The 17,473-nt window shown below is 49.8% G+C and overlaps 1 protein-coding gene across 1 annotated transcript in view; it reads right to left on the bottom strand.

Moving 5' to 3' along the window:
• The window catches only part of GPC4 (glypican 4), a 39,896-nt gene extending 35,128 nt beyond the window's left edge, over positions 1-4,768 (bottom strand). Inside the window, exon 1 of the mRNA XM_009881721.1 lies at positions 4,615-4,768. Within this exon, the coding sequence (XP_009880023.1) occupies positions 4,615-4,723 (109 nt within the window). The 5' untranslated portion in view covers positions 4,724-4,768. The remainder of the gene's footprint in view (positions 1-4,614) is intronic.
• Positions 4,769-17,473: the final 12,705 nt, after the last annotated feature.

Genomic DNA, 17,473 nt, shown 5'->3' with positions numbered 1-17,473 from the left:
CCCCTGGCCGGCTCTTGCTGCTTGGGCTCAGCTTCATTCCACTCATGGTCCCCAAGGGGTTTTGTTTTACACTTCTGTATTTGTTTTACCTTAGACACCAATGGAAGAGTCAAGGGGAGAGGATCAGAAACGGGACTCTCGGCATTTAACAGCTCCCCAAATACTGGCTCAGGCCATACGGTTTTGTACAAACCCTCCAGTCACTCAGCACTGGGAACACCAAACCTACTGCCAGCCCGGCCGGGGATGGACCACCTCCCGTTCTCCTCCGCACATCCCTTTCCCATACAAGGGTTGCAGCAGCTTGCTTGCCTCTCCTAAATCCAGAGCGCACAGGAGAAAGGGACGTGCCCTGGTTTAAGTACAACAGCCAAAGCACTTGTGAAACGCAGGATACGTCTTCCGAGAGATTGAGGAGGTGCCTTTAATAAGAAAAAAAAAACCTAAGAGCATCTTATCTAGGGAGCAACAGAATAGCGGAAACGCTGCAGAAGAGTTATGTGCTATGTCCTGTCCCTGCTCCAGGTCCTCAGAACAGCTGAGCCGCTTCCCCGAAGCACCGCTTGACCAGCACAGACCCCGGCATGGAAAACGTCAGCCTCAAAGGGCCAAAGAGGTGGAAGTTCAAGTTTAATAAATGGGGACTGAGCGTTTATGCAGTCTGAATGTCACCATTAATCCTATTAATGTTATTAATCCCTAGGAGGGGGAAGGGGAGGCACTAACTGGTGAAGATGAGACAAGGGAAAGGAGATTTAAAATAAAAGAAGAGGAAAAAAAAAAAAAAAAAGAGGCGGTAGGGACACATTTAAGGCCCTGACTGCTATAGCTGTTTCTGTGGCGTGAGATGTCATCGGAGTCACACAGCTTTGTGGCTTTCCCACGGGTGGCATTATCACAGAGACAGACACTGCCATGGCCAGAGAATCTCACCCACCGATTTCTTAATGAAGCCCATAAACGTATCTGAGATCACATACGCCAGAAAAACCGGCACATCTTCTCCTTAAAAACACCTAGCAGCGGGGAATCTGACAAGTCCCAAAGTATTTTTTTATTTTACTAAAAAAAGCATTTCCCTTACTGCCCAAAATACATACCTTACTGCTACCCTGGGATTGGGCTAGTGGTTTAAATTGCAACAGGAGAGACCCTCAGGAGCGTACACAGCTGTACTGTAAGCAAATATTTAGACAGGCTATATAAGATATGGGACTGCAAAGCTCCACTCTCCTCCCGGTGTCCACAAACCAAACACGCGCGGGAGGATCTGACGCTGTCACATTACGCATTAGGAGCCGAAATGACTTCTGGTCAGCCCTTTGGGGACGGATAATCAGCAGCTTGTTCCGTGCTCCCGATTAAGAGGAGATAATCCATTTCTGTACAGCTTTGGTGTCAGATCAGAGCAATTCTGGCAACAGTTCCAACAGCACACAGCGCTCCGGCAACAGCTGATGCAAACGCTGCGAGAGCCACGGGGCATTGCCGCCGCCATCCAAAGGACGTGCCGCCGCGTCCACTGTCCTTTTGCAGCGGCAACTGCTGGAAAGGTCAAGCCCATAACGGGGGCAGCCGCACAGCTTTGCCTCTCCTCTCGGACCTGAATGTCAAGGCTGAGAGATGAGCAACCCAGAGAACCCGCAACACAGGGTCCTCCGCAGAGCTGGAGGACACGGTTTGCTGCTGGAGCTGCATCCCGGAGTGGCCCTGCGCAGCACGGGGACGTCACCCTGCACGAGGAGCATCCGTCCCGCTGCCTGGGAGACCAGTTCAGTGAATTCGGTCACTGCTCAGTCCCTCCGCGCAGCTGTAGCGCAGAGGATTTCTTGTTGAACTGCAGAAGAGCTGTGCCCCTTCCTCTTCAGCCTGATCGGCACTGGGATGGATTGAGCTACCAGTAACGAGGCAGCCCTGAAGAGCTGCCGACGCTCAAATCGCAGCACGGGCCCAAGCAAAGGAAGAGCTCCGGAAGGGATTGCATGCTTTTCCCATCTCATCCCTAGAGCTCAGGACAAATATATGGGTCTTGATCGTTTCTCCTCCCTGTAGTTTGGGCACATTACATCAAAAAGCGTGGGAAGAATTATGTTGGACAAGGAGAACTCAAAAGGGCAAGGCAGAAATGACCACAGTTGACCTGATGGACAAGGAGAACTCACAAGGGCAAGGCAGAACTGACCACAGTTGACCTGATGGACAAGGAGAACTCAAAAGGACAAGGCAGAACTGACCACAGTTGACCAGATGGACAAGGAGAACTCAAAAGGCCAAGGCAGAACTGACCACAGTTGACCTGATGGACAAGCACCAGGAGTGTAGGAAGGCAACACCACACCACAAGCAGCCAATCACTCAACAGCAGGCTCTTAAACAGAACTACCACTCCAAAACTTTTGCAGAAGAGTCCTCAGACCTCAGAGGGGACATTCCTCAACCTGTCCCAGCCACCGGCAAGGGTGCTGCTGAAGAAGGGGTGCCTTCAGCCTCCAGGTGACGGCACTGGAGGGAGAGAGGCAGTCATGATTAAAAGCCTTCCAAGAGGTAAATGATGGAGGATAATAATCAGTTAATCTCTGCTTCCACCCCAGGTAAGATTTAAAAAAAAAAAAAAAAAGCCTAAATCAGCTTTGTCTGCAGCAAATGAAGATTGAGATCTGATATTAGCAAACGCTCAAAGATGGGGCCATTAGGCTTTGGGACAAGCTGAGGGGGTTTGCTAATTCTCCTTCATTAGTTTTGTACAGGGCAGAGAAACACCCTTCAGGCACAGGCTGGGCACAGTAAATTCAGCTTCCAGCAAGAGGATCACACCATCCCCTTCCAGATTTGCCTGTCAAGGACCCCCAGGGCTAAGACGAGGATGAGAGTGGCACAGGGCACGCTGCGAGGGGCTGACGGAAGAACCACGCAGCACCGACAAAACAACTCGTGCAGCGTTCCCTATCAAAGCTCACCCATTTTGAAGCCTTCTGCTTTGACAGCTATCCAAGCTCAGCTTCGCCTAATGTCGCCCGGCCGTTCTGCAGCCACCTCTCACCCTACAAAGGGGCAGACACACCTCGCAGTACATCCGCACCGCGTCAGGGACGCCAACACGGTGAACCCTGCGTGCTCTTTGTTTTCCAATGCAGCATTTCAAAAAGCCGCGTCGTTCATTTAAGGTGAAGCAGATGCTGTTCCTCTGGTCTCTTTGAAAGAGCTTATCTATGGGCTGGATTTCATTAAGTGCCTTGTTCTGCATTTAATAAGCTTGCAAGTCTAGACACTTCGGTTCTCTCTCTATCACCCCTTTGGTGTAGCAGCAGGTAGAGACAACAGAGGTTAAAAGGGAAATATTTAGCTAGCAGATTTAGATGCTATCAAGATGATTGCGTAATTCCACTTTGACTCACTGCAATTTCATACCCAGGGACTTTTTCGCTCACCCGAGTGCCAACCCCTTCCGAGGGAAAGGGGCTGCTACCTGCTGCAGTAGCGCAGAGGAGGTCCCTGGGAGGTTCACAGCACAGACTTTGGGATATTAGTAGAGAATCCATGTCAAACCAATGACCAAACAAGGGAGAAAAATCCAGAGGAGCTGTGTGGTGGAATCGCCCTCAGACAGCGATGATGATGTACGAGCAGAACAGCCTCAGCAACCCAGTCCACCCGACTCTTCAGATATTTCCACGTGCAACTGGGTGTCACCTCTTCCCCCAGCCAACAAGGCCAACCCAGGCAGGAGCCTGATGCCCTGCTCCTCCCTCCTGGGGACACCGTGACCGGGAGCACCGAGGTGCCTGCAGAGGCCCACGGGACGGGCCGCGACCGAGAGCTCGACGGCCAAACCAAGAGATGGTGCTCAGACCTCCAGCGGGTGCTGTGCCCGACGTCCGGGCTTCGGCTTCGGCTGTTTGCAAGAGGGATGTACCCAAAGCGTTCTTGAAAACGGGCAACACTGGAAGGGTGCATGCCAGCTACCTCCGGAGGGAGCTTCTCCCCACAGCTCCCACGAGCCAGGCGTGCCCTATCGGGACCCAGTTTGGTGGGACATGGCTGCAGATCCGATGGCAATGCCGAAACCCATCACTTGCTTATCACCCAGCAGTTAGCATCCTCGCTCGAGCGATGGGAACTCAGCCGGGACTTGGTATGTTTTGCTTCTGCCCCTGCATCACACTTGAACCCTCAGCCTCTGCACAAAACCCGCTCTGTATTTCCCTGCTTCGCCCCAAAGGCGAAGGGAGAGGGACACAAATCCTGCCGCTTCACAACACGCTGGGAAAGGTCAGCGTTTTCGTGGAGCGGGGCTGCAAGATGCGCATGTTAGTTACACGCGCTGTGGGGATGTACCAACACCACTAACTGCAATCTTAAAGAGCAAAACGGTTTTTCACAAGATTAATCAGAAAGACCGACCTCTCTCTTTGGGAAACAAGCAGCCATAATCAGCAAATATTTCTGTCTCACGGGATTGCAAAACAAGGCATGCTCTGCCCTCTGAGCCATGAGTCATGAACTTCCCCAGCAAAGCGGGAGGCAGAGCAGAACAACTGCACAGAGAACAACAGGATGGGGAATTTTTTTTACATTTTATCCCAAGGAGAGCAAGTTCAAGGTCTCCGCACTTACCGTCAAACTTCTTGTAGCGGGAACTAAACATGGTTTGTAGGTGATTGCTAAGCTCTACAACAGCGTTTCTGAAGTCATGTTTACTCTGCTGACTGTACTTCTCCTCCATTTCTTGAGAGCAGCATGTGTAGCCTTGCGAGCAGACTTTCAAGTGGTCACCTGGAAAGCAGAGAAGAAAACATCCCAAGTTAAAAGGATTCTCTCCATGCAAGGGCAAAGAGGTCGGCTGGGGAGGCAGAGGGTGCCAGGACCCGCAGCACCATCCCCTCCCAAGGAGGGCCCCCCTCACTGCGAGCGCTGGACCGGGCACATCACAACCTGATTCTGTAGAGGAACTTTATAGCAACGCATGTAAATACCACACCTCGCCTCTCTGCAAGAACATTAAAAAGCATCCTCTTATTTGTTCAGATAATAAGTGGAATAAACAGACACTCCTCTTGCACGGTATAATTTGAAGAACCAGCAAATTAACCTGTCTGTACTATGATATCTGCCATGAAGTTTTTGCTGAGTGTTTTAATTACTTCCAATTCATTCAGCTAATACACAGCACAATATCAATGACAATGGTCCTTTTGGTACAGATAAATCCTTTTTTCTCCACCTCCAATTATCACAGTGAAGGTAATCTCTCTCACAGACACAGTTGTCACTGATTAAAATATACTTGTTTTGCACAACTGCTCATGAGAAAGCTTTGTATTTCTCAGCTCCTAATTTTACAGTTTTCTGTCATCATCCTGGGCAAAACCGAGTGTTTGTTATTGGAGAATTCAAACAGATTTTTCTTCCTTCACCCTGAATGATTACTCTCTCCTAAGAGTCATCTGGCTCAAGCTGGCTTGGTCAGAGAAACCATAAAGTGCTTCAGTATCTACCATAGCTCCATTCCAAAATTACACCTGGGCACAGGATCTGGCCCTATATAATTCGCTTTTAGAGCATCTCGCTGCAGCGCGGGATGAAGCTGTCCTCTCCCGGCACCACCAGTAAAATGCTGCTGTCAGGTTTTGTGGGCCAAGACAAACTCTTGGCGTCGCAATCCTCAGCTCCAGCTCCTCTGACAAGGTCCCACAACGCCGCGCCATCACAGGCAGGCGGGCTGATGCTAACGCGGTTCAAACTTGGGCAAATTGTGCAAATCTTTGTCAACGCCGAAGATATGATCAAAACAAGCAGTTAGGATGAGAAACTCATCCTTCCAAGTCAGATGGTATTTTAAAAGACACAGCCTACATGTAAGCTGCTGCCTTCCCTCCCGTTTCACACCCCGCTGCCAAACCTTGTCCTTCATCCCGAGGAAGCAGATGGAGAAGCGAAGGCTCCTCCCTACCCTGGAAGCCACCACCAACCTCCAACCACCACCGAGGTCCAGAGATTCACGGCGAGAGCGGCAAAGGACTTGCCAGCCCCCGCGCACGGCGAACCACCTCTCCGCAACCCCACGCTTACCGAAGAGCCGTCCCACCTGCCAGAGCATCTAAAGTGGGCTTAGAAAAACACCAGCAATTTTTGCACGGTGCCAAACAACGCCTGCCCGCGGGTAACACGAGCGGTTGCTTCTCTGCCTGCCTTGTGCGAGACCGCGTCACAACGTCATTCGCCCGGGTATTCAACGTTCGCATCACGTCGCGTGACTTTCTAGCCCAGAAACGTCACTATCTCTCCTCCCAGACACTTAAGGACCATTCTAAAATAGAATATAAATATTTTTATCTCTCTCTCCATATATAATTCCTAAGGCCTCTCCTCCTAAATCTATCTTCGTTTGCACTACAGGGTTTGTTTGTTTTCCCTGGCATCACAGGCAGACCTTGACCGACAGATAATTCTGCCACATTTAATTTATTGCACAAGATCGTCTGTTGCTCCAGAATTATGGAAAGCTCAAAGTCTGTTACGGGAAGCAGCACCGCTTCGGCACAGTCTTCAGAAAACACAGAAAAAGCTCACTATCTCCTTACAGATGTATTTTTTTTTTCATGGACCCTATTTCTTTCCATCTCAGAGGAGCACCACCAGTGGCAAATACACAGCATTAACGGGTGCAGCTCCGTTTAGCTTTATAAGTCATTTAAAAGAGCGGAAGACGCACATCTGGGATTTTGGGATCCTGCCCACCAAATCCATCCCAGAGCACACCTGGGGACTCATCTATGAGCCTGCCCTACCAGCGAGCATTAAAAAAAAAAAAAAAAAAAAAAGAAAGTGCCCAACCACCACCACTTTATTTCACTTGAATCTCTTTGCTCCGGGTCCGATGCAGGATTAAGGCTCTTTGACACAAGGGGAAACAAATAAACAGCAGCAAAGCAATGGTTACAGCTAGGGGGACGGCTAGTTCTGAGGGGTCAAAAGAATTTAATTTCAGAAGTCAAGGTGTGGGTTTTGGGTTTTTTTCCTAATTTTCTTATGGAGGGGGAGTATATTGCAAACATTTTACCTGAACTGCACTGGATGGTTTCAGCACCATTTCCACGAGGCATGCCGGCCCTCGGTGGTTACAACTTACATACTTCCCATTCTTTTGTGTCGGAGGGGTAAACCTCTACCCTACTTGGCAAACACAAACCTTCTGATAGTGGGATTTCTATTCCGAGTTACACTTTGCAGAGACTTCTGAAGTTGACGCAGGTGCCCTGGGATCCCTAAAATAGTGGTTTTAACAATGACTCCAAATTATTTATGATTAAAAAAAAAAAAAGCCCAATATATTTCACAAAGACAAGTAACAGTTTTATGTCTACTTATACTATTAAACTAAATTTTCTGTAATCCCCCTTGTCCCGCATTTGCAGGGTGCCTCCCCGGGACACACGTGCAAGGAGAACACCCCTGACAGCAAACCGAGCTTGCACAGATCCTTTTTGGTTGATCGTTAAGAAATTATGCTCCAAAATGCAACTCAGACGTTCAAAAATGAATGACCAAGCAATCTAATTATGGAAGATATTTCTCAGTCATGTCAGCACTATGTGGTCTTGGCTCACGATCAAGAATTAGCTCTGTCTGGAGCCGAGGAGCTCTGGCTACTCAGTGCTAATCATAGGAGGATGCACTGTGTTACCCACTGTTAAAAATAAAAATAAAGTTTAGGGCTGCAAGCTGCTTTTCTTGCAGTTTTCTTTCGCCACAGTAGGAGATACCAATGGAAAGTCACTGGAAGACCCTGGGGCCCCAGTTTTCCCACAGGGGGGGTTGTCCTTAGCACCTCTGCAGCCCTAAAAATACATCCTTGCTTGAGCAAAGCAACAGGCACCGACACGGTTTGTGAGAAATCTCATGCCTACCCTTTATTTTAAATAACCCAGCACAGGCGATCCGTTCAGCATCCATTCGTGGGACCCATCCCACGCCCGAGCCTGCAGGGACAGCAACGCCGTCCCATCGCCCGCCCGGCTGATGGATCAAAGGAAGGAAGAAGATGGATCAAAGGTTAGGAAGAAGTTTTTCACTTTAAGGGTGGTGAGGCACTGGAAGAGGTTGCCCAGAGAGGTTGTTGAGGCCCCATCCCTGGAGGTGTTCAAGGCCAGGCTGGACGTGGCCGTGGGCAACCTGGGCTGGGGGGAGGTGTCCCTGCCCAGGCCAGGGGGGGTGGAACTCGATGATCTTCAAGGTCCTTTCCAACCTAAACCATTCTATGATTCATTCTATGATTCATCCATCGCCCGCCCCTTTGACGAGCGGCTGTAGTGTTGGGAACTGCTTACGCCTCCACGGACAGACCTCTCGAAGCACAGTGGTGTCAAGAAGAGCTTCAAAACACGACAGCGGTACAACCAGGGGCAGGCAGGGGAGTGCAATGGGTGAAGCGTGGAGAGCAGCCGCTGCCCGCAGTCCACGTGAGCACAGACCAGTTACGGACACAGAAAACACCAACCTAGAGCCAAGACAACGCTCTTCGCTTGTCCAACTGGCAGTGAACTCCTCGAAGGAAAAGGAGTGAAAAACACGAGTACTGAGGCCCACTTAAAGAGAGATCTAATGTTTATGTGTATTATGTAAAGAACACTCATGGTGCGTACTCACTGTAAAGGGCACATTCGGCAATAATTATTTCCCCAAGTCAAAACTCATCCAACAATGCCCATACAAGGCAATTCTTCATCTACTGTTCAGTGTTAAAGACTCGGCACCTTTTATAATTTATCACCATGCAAGCACAGCAAAACAAAACAAAAAAAAAACCAAACAACTCTGCCCCAGGTTCCTTTCAAGTTCAGCTTTTTATTGACTTGTTTGGCAGGGGCGCAATCCTCCCGTCAGAGGCTGCGCGGCAAAAAAAGAGCTTTAAGTAGCAGAGAAGGACTCCACACATCTCCCGCATATGCACACCAGTGCGGCAACTTTTGGCGGATTTGCGGCAGATCTTTCCCATGGTCTGTCGCAGCAAGACTTTTGCTCTGTTTTCTATTACATGTGAATACACATAATGTAACGAGGGAGAACGAGAGACCAGAATTACCAAAGAAGCTTGAACGAGGGACCAGAATTACAAAAGAAGCTTGCTCCTTGGCCAGGTAACGCACACCTCTGGGGAACAGAGGGGGCGGTTTAAAGATAGAAATGCAACGGTACACGATGTTACCAGCTGTACGTGCAAGGAAATGCGCTCAGAAAGGTAATCTTGCAAACTTATGATTTAAGCCATTACAGAAACGCCGCATTTAGCAGACTCCAGGCACACGGAGTTTCTTCCAAACCCAGTAACTATTTTGCAATGTGTCGGAAAACAAGCTTTCATCGAATGAGTAAGTGCGCAGCGCAAACTCGGGGGCTCTGTGATCTCAAAAAGCAGTTCCTCTCCACCGAACAATTTTCCAAGACCTTTTCAAAACGTTGTTTCTGGATGTCTAACATGCCTTCCCAGCCGGCTTCTCCTCGCTTTCACCAAGTTCATACTTTAAGCGTATCTAGCTGAACCTTCAGGAGCAGTTCGCTAGGAGAGTTCTTTCTTTAATGCACTCCCGTACACAAGCTAGCCCTTCACTGCAGCTCGGTAAATAAGCCCAAAGCAGTTTATGGTCTGAGATGTTACTGTTGGACTTTGCTTCCATCTGAGAACCCGGGCTGGAGTAAGGCAGGCTGCTGGAGGGGTGGGAGGTGAACACTGCTGGGGGACCAGCAAGCGGGGCCACCATTTCAGCCTCCCACTCTGCCCCTTCCCTCCAGCACACATCGGCTTGTGGCATCCTTAAAAGAGTTTGATGACTTCCTCTGAACCAACTACCTAAGGAATCCCGGACTGTAATGCCGGGCTCTAATCCGATTTCACACTAGACTTGCCTTCTAATTATCACAGAATATTAGGCTTCCACCCATCATATATAATTGACATGCTACCGAGGCTTTACAAACCCCCAACAAAGATGACAAGAAACACTAGCATCACCCCTGAGCACAGCTCCGCTGCTCCAGCCCCACGTTAACAAGGGCTGAGAAGAAGAAAGAAAAGCGTGAGCTTGTGATCGACTCCAGCAGAGTCATCGAGCCAGACAAGGCTACCCAACCCTCCACCCAATCCCATCACCTCTCGTTGTACCCACAACACCAAAACCTGCCTGGTTTTCTGGGTGACAAAATGAGCCGGGGATGCTCAGTTCGCCCCAGGAATGGCCTGCAAGCCCTTGCTCATCTGCAACAGTGCTGCCGTGATCCGTAGGGGCTATCGGCACAACTGCACATCCCACAGCCACGACAGTCCCTGCCCCACAAGGCACAAACACCAAAGAAAGGATAAGAAGTGACCCTATTGCCTCCTCCCAGGCTGTCACACACACACTGCTCGGAAGTGTGCTTTTTGCCCGGAATAAGCAGCAAACTTGAATTTTTAGGTGATGGCTTTAGAGTATTCCTTTTCTGCTGAGTGGTCAAGTCCTCTCCACTCAGCTTTAAAGCTGTGCTGCTGTGGGACTTGTGTTTTTATTTTACAGGGGAGAATCCTCCTGCAGAGAGGCTGGTGTGTCACGAAGGAAGAGATGGAACCCAGCACTGAGGTCCTGCTAATGGAGGTGACGTGTCCACGAGGGGCAGCAGAGTTGGAAGTTTCTAAGCTCACATCCTGCACTGCTGGTACCCTCTGGTGGGAACAGGTCAAACCAGGTTGGGACACTTGGAGCTGTACCTCCTGTGATGCTCCAGCCACACAGTGCTATTTCCAGCCCCAACCATTATTTCAATGGCACACTTCCAGTGGAAGCGCTTTGTGCAACCTCCTCCCTCCATCTACCACCATCAGACACACAATGGCATACCCCATTTCCAAATCATTTCCCACCCTAAAGGCCACCATCATGCAATCAGAGTCAGCTTTCCCTCCTTCCCTCCTCAAAACATTTGCAATTCTTACGGGGATTTCAAACCCAAAAAGCACCAAAAGGGAGAGAGAGAACACCCCACATACCCAAACCCAGGTCACAGCATCCCAGACTGGTGGGGGTGGGAAGGGCCCTCTGGAGCTCCCCCATCCCACCCCCCGCCAGAGCAGGGGCACCTCCAGCAGTGGCACAGGACGGCGTCCAGGCGGGTTTGGGATGGCTCCAGAGGGGGAGACTCCCCCACCTCTCTGGGCAGCCTCTGCCACTGCTCTGCCGCCCTCACAGCAGAGAAGGCCCTCCTCAGGTCCAGATGGAACTCCCGATGCTCCAGTTTGTGCCCGTTCCCTCTTGTCCTGTCACTGGGCACCACTGGAAACAGACTGTTCCCATCCCCCCGGCACCCTCCCTTGAAGGCTTTATCAGCATTGATGAGATCCCCCTCAGTCTTCTCTTCTCCAGACTAAAAAGCCCCACGTCCCTCAGCCCCTCCTCATCAGAGAGATGCTCCACTCCCCTCATCATCTCTGTAGCCCTTTGCTGGACCCTCTCCAGCAGCTCCCTGTCCTCGTCATGGAGGTCCGCAACCAGCATCGTCCTCCAGCCAGGCACCTGGATGCTCCTATTGTCATAGGAGCCCAGGCCATGGATTCCACCATCACGGATGTGGTCCCCACCTGCACCCCCTTTTTTCCAGCCACCCGGGAGTTTTTAAGCCAGAATACATCCTCACTCACAGTCAGCTCCCTAAACCAACTGGTGGAGTTATGGAAGTACCACAATTTGGCAGCATGTGCCAGCGTGCAGCATGTTTAAACGTCCCACTCAATTAGCAACCAGTTTATATAAATGGTTTATTTGCCTTATTAATGTTAAAGTCACTTGTTTCCCCTGCGCTTCCACTTAGGTTATTAATCAATGTGCATTGCAGGTTTTTTGCCGATTACTCTAATGGCACAGAAAAATTCCCCAGACTCACAGAGAAAGCTTATAATATTGAATTTTTTTTTTTTTTTTGCGAACTTGTCAAGCAGTCAAAATACACTCTTTGATACCCAAACCAAAGCCCTTTCACCTACGCTTAACAACAGTGAACTATTTTCAGTCGAGCTTTATTGCATCTGTTAACTCAGCTGCTAATCCATCTTGCAGGCGCGGGGAACGCCGGTGCACACAATACCTCAGTGACATACCTCCCTTCAACACAACAAATAATCCTAATTATTTCCATAGTGCGTACCTACGGTTACTTAAAATATCATACACAACCGAGGTCTGTCTGGCTTCTATTTTTCCATTTTGCTTTGTTGACAGCTTCGGGTTCCCAAATTTACTGCCAAGAGGGTCAGGGACCGAAGAGAACAAGGGAGATTTATATCCATGTGTGTACATTAAGCCAAATGCACATTAGGAAACTTAATTTTCTACTGGAAAGAGCAACTTAGGACACAAAGAAGGCTCTTGCCTTCTATCCGTCCACGTCCAAATTGCTACCGCAAAGCTCGTCTTCCAGTCGATGACAGAGCCAGGTCCCTGAAGGACTAAATCTAAGTTCAACGCTGCCCGTTGAGGCCAACCAGAGTGATTTTGGGATATCCCCCCAGGATGGGGGCAGACCAGGAGAGACCTTCCCAGTCTCCTAACGCAGCACCCCACAGAAGCATCATTGGTCAGCAGAGGTCCGCTCCTGCCCACCTCTCCCATTGAGGTTGGGGCAATGGAGAGGTTCAGGTGGAGGTCCCCAAGGACCAAACCCAAAAAGTCCCTGCAGCACATCTGCGCCTTTTGCAGGGGACATCCAAACGAGGAGGATGCAGGATCTCACCTTCGGCAGGGCATTAAGAGCTTATTTCAAGTTAAAACCCTGCTCACCTGAAGAAAAAATACCACCGCCGCTTCATTTCCACAACACAACCACCAATTTCCTTCCCGACAGGGTGGCCCAAATACTGCGAGGTTTTACACCCTGGAAAAATATGCCATGATAGAGCGCGCTTTCATTCCAACAAACAGGATATTGAGTCAATTAGTGGCACACCAAACACAAACCAGCCAGATGAAGATAATGCATTTCTGCAAACATCAAAAGAGAGGGAAACCACACAAAGACCTGAATATACAAATAAGGCAAGGGAAAACAAAAATAAGTAATGCTGCATAATTAAACTTCGTATTTAAGCAAGCCTGGAGAGTTAAATAGCTCTGGTTAACTAGAGGATTCTCCCTGGCTCTAGCTAAGACAGGAGCCTTCAAGGAAAACCAAGAGTTGTTTCTTAATTAAAAAAACAAAACCAAAAATCCCTTCTCGACATCGCTGAGTGAGAACTTCGGAAATGCAAATTCTCTTTATTATCACCGAATTCTTTAGGCATGAAATAGTTTTCATAACGTGTCTCTGCCTACGTGCCCTGAGCAAGAGGTGTTACACAACGGGCAAGTTACGCTGAAAATTATCTTTGGGGTTTTTTTCCGCACTTCTCTGGTGAGGAGGATGGATACACAAGGCGCACAAGAGACTCAACTCTGGGACACTGAGATAGGCAGCGTCCCTCTCCCTTGTCCCTCCGTCAGCCACCAAAGAACATCTAAACAGCCCAGCGCTCACAGTCAGTAATTCTGGGTATACACAAAGGTAAAAGTAAAACAGTTGGGATAAAGCCCATCAAAAACCAGCCAGCGGTTGGACTTCAGAATTCAATGGAAGTTTTCCACCAGATTTTACAGGGATAACCAAAAAAAAAAAACCACCGGGTATCACTTCATACATACAAAAAAAAAAAAAAAAAAAAAAAGAGAGAATCCATTGAGAACGGCAAATACACAGAATTACTGAAGCCTCAGGCACAAGGAACAGTAAATAGAAGAGATCTGGCTGGGAGACAGTTACTTTCCTTATGAGACTTCACATTTTTTCCTCAAATTCCTCATTAAGAAGGCAAAACAAAGCCAAAAAAACTGCTTGTTTGTTGGGGTTTTTTTTCCATAAAGCTTTGGGCTATTTGCCAAAAAAGCAGCTTTAACCAAAACAAGATTCCGCCATAAACACTGTCATTCAAACCGGAATATTTTTTTTCTCCTTCAGAACGTTTCTCCCCCACTCCTCCACTTCCAGCCCCTCTCCCTCTGTGCTCCCCAGCCAGACCCTCCGCAGGGCCAGGGAGACGCAGGACTATGCCGTCGGCAACCACTTTTCCAGTAATTTTGTTTAATTTTTTTTTTTCCCCTCCTTTTCAAACATAGCTGATTCCAGCGTCAACGCACAAAACCACGTTTCAGAGCCGCACAGTAGTTTCTTGTGAGATGCGCCCAGGCTCACCTATTTGTGCCAGCAGATGGGTCATCTGCTGGCGAGTCCTGCGTTTGGCAGTAGGTGACCCTCGAAAGCTTCATCAAGGTTTGGAGGTACAGCCCTAGTGATTCTGGGGATCGTTCTTTATTTGGAAAAAACAAAACAACACAACAAACAAATCATTGAATTGTTTAGGTTGGAAGGGACCTTGAAGATCATCGAGTTCCAACCCCCCTGCCCTGGGCAGGGCCACCTCCCACCAGCCCAGGTTGCCCAAAGCCCCGTCCAACCTGGCCTTGAACACCTCCAGGGATGGAGCTTCCACAACTTCTCGGGGCAACAAAATAATAAAAAAAAAAACAAAACAAAACACCACAAAACAAACTCAAAAGAAGATGTTTGTGGTTTTGTGGAGGTACCATCTGACAGAGATGTCCCCAGTTGAGAGCTGCACAACCACAGAAAGCCACAGCTCTCCCAAATGGTGGCACCGGCCCCTTTCAAGGACCACTGTCCCAAGGTGCCGGTGCCTGTGTGGTCAGCCCCTCCGAACATCCCACCCTTCCGATGTCGCCAGCAACGCAGGGGCTTGACCAAAGTGAAGTTTTCCTGCTCGCAGAACCAAAATGAGGAGGGGAGAGAAAAAAAAAAAATAAAAAAAAATAAAAGCACGCGCTATCACACAAAGCGGAGCTCCCATTTCCATGGGTTAAAAGCACACCAACAGGAATAAAAGTACTACGGGCATATGAACTGGTAGCTATGACCTAAGCAAAAAGTTAAAAAAAAGCCCCAAACCTAAAAATGTTTTTAATTCCTTAAATAAGAAACAAAGCTCATGAAATTCAGCCACAATTTCCTGTTTTTGACTTAAAATAACATTAAAAAAAAAAATATCCCAGGCTTTACACAAACAATCTAATCTATAAATTGGAACATGAGAGATGTTAATTAACTTCCAGAGAGATTAATTTTCTATTACGGGATCCAAAATAGCCGCTGCAATTCTGAGACCAACTTTACACAGGAGGGAAGGAAAAAGGAAAAAAAACAAACCAAAACAAAAAACCCCAAACCAAAACTCCAAACACCACTGAAGGGCAGCGTACAAATACGCAAATATCTGGAACAGCAGGGTGATGGTTTGATGGTTTTCACCCACAAAGATGCCCTCCTTCACCCTGCCCTGGGAGGCTTTGGGCAAGGGAGGGCAGCAAGGGCGGGCAGGGACTCGGCAAAGAGCCAGGAGCAGCCAGGGCCACCTGAAAGTCCTCAGTGACATGGACAGGAGGTCTACTTTGGCCCCCCTTGCTTTGACAGCAAAACCCACGCAAGTCCCTCGCTCTGCGGAGCTGCCAAGGGCAGGGCTTACTTCCCACCACACAAAGGCAGCCCGGACTTTGGACCAGAGCACCGACTCCTTATCTCCTTCATCCCGCCGCCCCATGTGCCACCGGCCACCCAGGGCCACCAAGCCCCAGGGACCCGGGTCAGGGCAGGGAGCAGAAGCGAGCCAAAGGTCTGCACCAAGGAGAAACGCTTGCATGGGGGATTTTCTGGGGGAGGAGTTACGACTTCTGGTAATTGAAACTATAAACAAAAAAAGTTTGAAGGTTTCAGGTGTAGCAAAGTCCAGCTATAATCTACCAGCTGAGTCATGCATCTCCCCGGCATCCCCAAAGGCACCACGCAAGGCAGAAAACGGCCAGCTTTGGACTGCTATCAGAAATGGCCAAAACCCGAGGGCTGAGGAAGCATGAGTTCTCTTGGGCAGGTTGTCCACCCACATCTGCTGAGAGCCACGGGTGAGTGTCACCCCACCACCCTGCCCAGCAGACCCCACTGCCACCACCAAGCCACACAGAAACATCGAATCGTCTAGATTGGAAGGGACCTTTAAGACCATCCAGTCCAACCATCAACCTAACACTGCCAAACCCACCACTAAACCATGTCCCTCAGCACCATGTCTGCTTGTCTGTTAGACACCTCCAGGGATGGCGACTCCACCACTGCCCTGGACATAACAGGGGTTTGCCAGGCTGCCGAGTGTCCGACACCAGCGTTTAGATGAGAGCAACTGGGTGCAATGTTGTTTTCAGGCGTGGTTTGGAAGAGATCAGTTTTCACCCGGCAGCGGATTGTGCCCGGCCAGAACCGTGCCCATGCCCCATCTGCCCTCGCCAGGGCGCTGCCAGCTCGGAGGGTTCTGCTGGTACCCACGGCACCAAAGGGCATCATCCCTCCATCCTCCGGCCAGGCCACTTGCAAACCTCACTTTCTTCCAGGCAGTGTGCCCAGGTGGCCAAGAAGGCCCACGGCATCCTGGCCTGTATCAGCCATTGTGTGGCCAGGAGGACTTGGGGCAGTGACCGTCCCCCTCTACTCGGCACTGGTGAGGCCCCACCGCGAGTGCTGTGTTCAGTTTTGGGCCCCTCACAACAAGACAGACATTGAGGTGCCGGAGCGTGTCCAGAGAAGGGCAACGGAGCTGTGAGGGGTCTGGAGCACACGTCTGATGAGGAGCGGCTGAGGGCCCTGGGGGTGTTCAGCCTGGAGAAGAGGAGGCTGAGGGGAGACCTTCTCGCTCTCTACAGCTCCCTGAAAGGAGGGGGTAGCGAGGGGGGGTCAGTCTCTGCTCCCAAGGAACGGGCAATGGGACAAGAGGAAATGGCCTCAAGTTGCACCAGGGGAGGTTTAGGATGGATATGAGGAAAAAGTTCTTCACCGAAAGGTTTGTCCAGCACTGGAAGAGGCTGCCCAGGGCAGCGGTGGAGTCGCCATCCCTGGGGGTATTTAAAAGATGCACAGATATGGTGCTGAGGGACGTGGGTTAGGCAACTTGGCAGTGCTGCATTAACAGTTGGACTTGATCTTAAAGGTCTTTTCCAACCAAAACGATTCTATGATTCCCCAGAGCACAGAAATATAAGGTGATAACTCTTTCAGTCTGGCTGCCCAGCTCCCTCAGGTCCCACTCAATGGATGGTCGGCTCCAGCCAGTGCTTCACACCACTCTGGCTCACTGAGAACCAACCCTGAGGGCCTTCACTCCCCAATTCCCACCTTACTGAAGCCAAGGGATGCCGATGGCCTGTCTGCAGGACCCGAGTAACCAGCCCAACCTGCAAGGGGAGGCAAGGTCCACAAAGCCCCTCCAACAGCATCGTGCCATTCCTCAAACCAAACTCACAAGCAGGCAAAGTCCTTCAGCAAGATGCCTCCTACCAGGCCGAGCCCAGGACCAGTGTTC

This window comes from Charadrius vociferus, unplaced genomic scaffold (genome assembly GCF_000708025.1).
Source record: "Charadrius vociferus isolate BGI_N301 unplaced genomic scaffold, ASM70802v2 scaffold472, whole genome shotgun sequence".
NCBI classification, from domain to species: Eukaryota; Metazoa; Chordata; class Aves; order Charadriiformes; family Charadriidae; genus Charadrius; species Charadrius vociferus.
Note: the sequence above shows the minus strand (reverse complement) of the source record. Positions and strands in the feature narration are given on the sequence as shown.